The 6,000-nt window shown below is 36.9% G+C and overlaps 1 protein-coding gene across 1 annotated transcript in view; it reads right to left on the bottom strand.

Annotated features, from left to right (window-relative positions):
• Positions 1-2,591: 2,591 nt before the first annotated feature.
• BRWD1 (bromodomain and WD repeat domain containing 1) overlaps positions 2,592-6,000 on the bottom strand; it is a 57,563-nt gene continuing 54,154 nt past the window's right edge. The window contains exon 40 of the mRNA XM_010282758.1: positions 2,592-3,736. Coding sequence (XP_010281060.1) covers positions 2,592-3,736 — 1,145 coding nt within the window. The remainder of the gene's footprint in view (positions 3,737-6,000) is intronic.

Genomic DNA, 6,000 nt, shown 5'->3' with positions numbered 1-6,000 from the left:
CACCAACCCCCAAAAAAGTAACCAAAAAAACCCCCCGAAAAAACCCAGCTTACAACTGCATTGCATAAAGGAGCTTTAAATAAAGACCCTTGCAGGTCTACTACGTCACTTTACTTCCTTGAGTACAGCTAGACTTAATAAAGAATGCTGACTGATTAGAACTACCAGGAAGATGAAAGAACGGCTTTCTGCAAGGCCTAGAAGAGCCAGCTCTGAGACAAGAGTAAGCAGGCTCATGTAAATAAGTATAAAAAAAAAAATCAAACTCTTAAGAGAGTGAAAGTAAAAACCCCTTTCCAATTTAATAGTTTCTCCTCCTACTGGCTCCTTGGAACCTGTCTGTATAAAACCAGGAAATACAAAAGAGCATTTGCTTTTGCCTAGAACAACAAAGGGTTCAGGTCCCTAGGCCAGTAATTCCCTCTCGCATACATAAATAGAGAGGCCAGAGCCTTCCCCTTGCTTTCAGGGATTGCCATGGACACGTAGTGCTGAGTGCAGTATGACCGAGAATACAGCATCTGAGAGAGGGCGAGAAACACACCTTTTAAATCCAAGCCTGAATGAGAAATACAAACATACCAGACCAAGTTTAGCTGTTTAAACCTAAGAGTAATAAAAACTCTGATGTTCACTTAAGAGCTATTATACCAGTATTTATTCCTATGCTGGAGGTTAAACTCCATTGAACATTGATCATAAGCAGCTGCTGAACAATGCATTCAGTTTAAGGATACTATAAAAATAGCAGTTAACTTACTCCCTTTTAACAAAGTTGGCCCTAGAAGGCAAGATACACAAAGCCACCTCAAAGTTTCATCACTAAACAGAACTGTGTTCATATTTTAGAAACCAACTTAAAGAATTCAGATAAACATCTATCTTGAATTTACAAAATTCTACTGTATCATATTAAGGACTATGCTCTAAATAGAATTCCTGGGGCAAGAATGATATAAACTAGGTTATTTTTGGACTTCATATAGAAATTTGAAGGAGAAAAAAAAAAGTATTTCTCTATGCTGAGATAACATTCTCAATACCGAAAATGACATAATGGTAAGTACACCTTTTGGCACATAACATCAGCAACATTGTTGAAGTGATTCTTGCTAACCACTGGACTTTCATTTGTACAAGCAGTTCTGTCACTAACTGTGATTATGCTGCTGCGCTAGCTTCCTCCCACCCAACCCCTTCCAGATGCTACTACCACTCCAATCTGCTGGAAAACTAACTCACAAACTTGCTATTTCAGCTAAAATGAGCTGGGTTAGGATAAATCTAATATTCTAAGCTATCTCCTATTGAACAAGGAGATCAGGAATCATCACTATGTCTTACTTAAGCATGAGAAAGGGAACCAGCAGAGCGGAAGGAGGAAACCTATAGTGGGGAGTGGGAAAGCAGGGGAGATCACCAGGCACTTGGCGTTGAACGCAGTGATCATGGGGCCTCCGCCAGCACAGCTCTAGGGAAAAGCACGGTAGGAGTCAGGAGGCACCATGTGCTCTCCTCATCGATATGTGGCCAACCAGGCGTCTGTTACACGTTTTTCATAGAGAACTTCTCTCCTATCTTCTACGCAAGAATTACTTCTTGTCAACAACAGCCACTCAAACATTTTGAAAATAGGAAATGTACTGCAATAATCAGAAACTGATAAGGTTTAATCAATGAGAAGTCTAACATTAAAGCACTTAAAAATTTAAATATGGAAGAACAACAGAAATGTCGCAAAAAGGTCTGGAATGTAAGAATCCTGCACCTCAAGCTTTTCACGCATAAAGAAAACAGAACAAATGTTTTGTTTGTTTTTCTATTTTATAAAGAAAACACACAAAAACCCTTAGGCCCAAGAGTTCACCTGCATTTCGTATTCTTAAGTTTACAGTATAGAAGTCACATTAATGATGATAGTACTACCTGTCAGCATAAACCCTCTCTTCACCAGCACCAATATGCCTTTTTAATTGGCAAATACGCTTTTTCACTGGTAATTGGTTCTAGTTGCATGTTATTAATAGTGGAAGTACAGAATATTTAACATCTGTACTAATACAAGTTGTAAAGTTATTAGCCTAGTGACCGTTCATTACTCTTTTGATGCAGTGCTAGCATCCACCAGATTTTTATAGTGTATAGTATTATTTATAAGCCTGTTACTATTGTATATGATTTCATACAGCATTAGAGATGTTTGAAGTCTGTTCTTGAATGTTGTATGACCTAGGTAGTATTCCATTGCAGCACCCATAACAATAATACTCAACATACTGCTAACCTGTTGCGCACTGTTTTAACATTTTTTTAACTCTTGTTATATGTAATAAAATACCAGTAAAGACAAAAATTTGCCCCTATAATGAGGCACATTTTGGCATCTGTGCTAAATGCTGCTACATGGGCAGGCAAGTGCAAGTCAAAATATGAAAAGGAGAAAGTCATCATCTAATCACATTCATAACTTTTTCATAGAAAAATATAAATATATTCCCTGAAATGTAGGACAAAGAGCAGCCAGCATCCATCATGAGTTCTAGTGCTATTACCATAAAAAAAAAAAAGTGGGCTGGCTTTTCCTATTAAGGTTACGTTTCGCAGTCTACATCATCTAAACCTCTGTCGTCATCGTCGTCATCACAATCATCATATCTCACAGTCCGCCTACCGCCATTCCGAGTTCTTATTTTAGAACGCCGATTAGCTCTTCTGTATTTGGTGTAATCCAAATCTTCAGAGTCATTTTCTTGGTTAGGTTTCCAACGTTTCCTTCGCTGGGGTCTTCTGCAAGGCTTAGGAGAGTTGGAATTGGTAATTTCTCTTCTTAGGACTTCTGATTTCCTTTTCCTCTTTCTTGTTCCTGTGGCATCACTATAGATACTGTTATCAGTTCCAGAGTCTGAATCAGAAGAACAATTGAAACTGGCTTTTGAACTTCCTGCAGTCCCAGGTGCTTCCACGTTCTCTGATACTGAGCTTTTTTCATCTTTCTTTCCCCTTGTTTCAGATTCTGCCGTTTCTTTGAAGTCATCCAGTAATTTTGATCTTTTGAAAGAGGCTCTAGGTTTTTTATTTGATACTTCTTTGATATTTTTAGTTTTTTCTAAGTCAGAATCTACTTCCTCTTCAGAGTTGCTTGTACGATGGTTATGGGCTGAAGTTGACTGGCTAGAACTTCCCCAGTTTCTCCCATTTTCCATCTTGTGGTTTGTGGCATTCTCCTCTAAAGAGTCGTATTCGAGATTTTTAAGATGAGCTGCACGCACCATTTTGTGTGCCTGCTTGTGGTTATCATTGTTCTGCTTTTGAGTCACTTTTACCTCTGCATCAGATTCTGTTTTTTCATTCTCGGACTCACTAATGTATTTTCTTTTAGGAGCATATGATTCAGGGCAGGGAAGTTTTTTTCTACCAGAAAGCTGTTCTTTATCATTTTCAGACTTTAAGCAAGTGTCTATCTCCGAGCTGCCCATCAGCTTCTTCCTGGACGCTGCAGACACATAGCCATGAAGCTGCCTTCTGTTCTTTTTTACTGTGTAAACGCTTTCTGAGCTTGATAATTCTTCCTTTGTATCGCTCATTATTTTAATCTTATTAGCTGCCAAAGTGGCACATCTACGTGGATTTTTCTTCTCAGTCACATTAGAGCGCTTTATGTGTTTCTTGTAATTAATAATACATGTCCTGCTCCTGAGCACTTTTGCACTCTGTCCAGTCTCCTCAGATGCTGATTCTACAAAATAAAGATTTATAGTTCTTTTTAATAACTTACATTCCTGAAACAAGTAGTTTATTAAGCACAAACACTACCACCTTTAATAAAAATACACAAATGCTTTTTTTTTTTCTTTTTAATTTCAACTGTAATGTGCAATTTACCTTAAACCTTTACTAAAAATACAGTCAGCCAGACCCAGGCATACTTTTAACTCTCAGGATTACTGTTCTGCTGTGAGGTAACAAAAGGGTTTCACATTAACATTCTTTAGCACCAATCTAGTGATTAGCTTAGAAATTACAAATTACCTAACTTTGCAAACAAATGCTTTCGTATTACTAGTACTTCTATTGTTAGAAGCTATAATTTTCTTACTAGAATGAACTTTCAAAATGAATTTTCACACATTTCAGACCTTTTTATTCTAAAAAAGGGATTATAATATTTTATGTAGATGCATGCCCCAGATGGATTTTACAATTTTATAATTGTTTCACATAGAGAACATTTAAACTGTTCAGCTCCTTAGTGAGTTAAAACAGTAAGACTGCTTCTAACAGTGAATCATCCATTCAGTATTTTTATTTTTGGTATAGCACTTGCTTCTTATGTTGAGTTTTAAAACAAATTTTCAACCTGTAAATAATGTGAATGATGCTACAAAGATCAATGTTTTAAACTTTTATCTTCTAAAAAAACCCGGAATTATTCATAGGTATCAATGACAATTAAAAGCAGAGGTTCTTGAAGTAAATATATTTGCATAGACTTGATAAAAAAACCAAAATTTCGCTATTTTAGCAGAAATGTGTTGCGCAAACTTAGTTTTCCCAAGATTGCTGTCCATCTCATATTTCTTTGTAGCTATTGTTGATTTTATAAGCAAAATGATGAAGCACATGTTTATCCAAAGCCCTGACATTAACCTATTACCTCTTGATAACAGTCAGTTTTGTTCTAGCGTAAACTCATTACTTTTGATGATTCTCTACCTGTACTTAGCAAACAGAGGGAAAAATCATGGCAGCTGCTGTGTGTTTGCAGAACACTAGGCAACTAAATATTTTTTCAAGTAGAAGTTTAGGGAAACAAGAGGACTTTATAGAGGGCATGCCCTCTCATCTTCCTTTACAGAGGGATGAAACAGGCTTGTCTTGCCAACGTTTCAAGTCTGAACTGCTAATGGCCAAATGCCTTCTGAGAGTAACAGCTACCTAGACACGGGAACACCAGCCTGAGACTTAAAACAGAGTAAAGTTCAGTTCCTTGCTCCTTCTGGCCAGCTTAACCACAAGTGTTAACGCTTTAAGTCATTTGTACTCTTTTGTTCCCCAATTCCTCACCTGTGAGGTAAGGACAGAGCAACATTTTCCCTAAATTCTAACAAGCATAAATGCAATGAAGATGTATTATAGAAAGTTTATATGGGTCACAACTGCAAATGTCCAGCTTGAGTACTAGTATTAAAAAGCTGTTCATTATTTCAATGTGAATCCTTTTATGTACTACTAAAGTATATTCCTATTTTGACATTTCCAAAGGATAATTTACTTTTTTTCCTCTAACATTTTCCAAAAGTTATACATGAAAACTCTACTGTGTTACTACTTGTACTGCGTGATTCTATGGCCAAAACATAACACATTTCTGCTGAATACCACATAATGCTGTACAAAAGGTGAACTCATCCATAGATTAAAAAAAAAATCTAAAGCTTAAATTACACACCATCCTCCAATACTATCAAATAGACACATACACAACATCTGTCTGCTGCTCACAGCTGTTGGGCAGTAAGCCTGAACAGGCAGCAGCAAAGAGCTTTTAACATGATAAACTACACTTGGAACAGGAAAATACTGTAAGTAAATATGACGATACATCCTAACACACTAATGGTGGAAACAGCAGCACAGAAGTTACTGGTACAAACAGACATTTTGACCAGTTAGTAAGCATGGAAATGTATAACCCAACCCTAGGATGAAGATTTGCCTGCATCTGCTTTGAGCTACACTCACATTCTAGAAGGGCAATTTGGAAAGGTGGAAAAGACTGCCCAGCCTTAATGCTGAGTGCTAACTTAATCCCCTCCGGCCACATGAAGAAATAAATGTTAAAAACTTAAAGACATCACCTGGAACTATTCCAAGAAAGGCAGTTAAAGAAAAAAGAACGCACACAATGATTTTAGCCAGTTTTTCACAGATATAGGTGCTTAGGTGTTTATAGATGCATGCTTTGAGGAAAAAAAAAAAACACTTTATTATGATAAATGG

This window comes from Phaethon lepturus, unplaced genomic scaffold (genome assembly GCF_000687285.1).
Source record: "Phaethon lepturus isolate BGI_N335 unplaced genomic scaffold, ASM68728v1 scaffold7520, whole genome shotgun sequence".
In the NCBI taxonomy this organism is placed as follows: Eukaryota; Metazoa; Chordata; class Aves; order Phaethontiformes; family Phaethontidae; genus Phaethon; species Phaethon lepturus.
The sequence above is the reverse complement of the archived record's forward strand: the minus strand, read 5'-3'. Positions and strand labels throughout refer to the sequence as shown.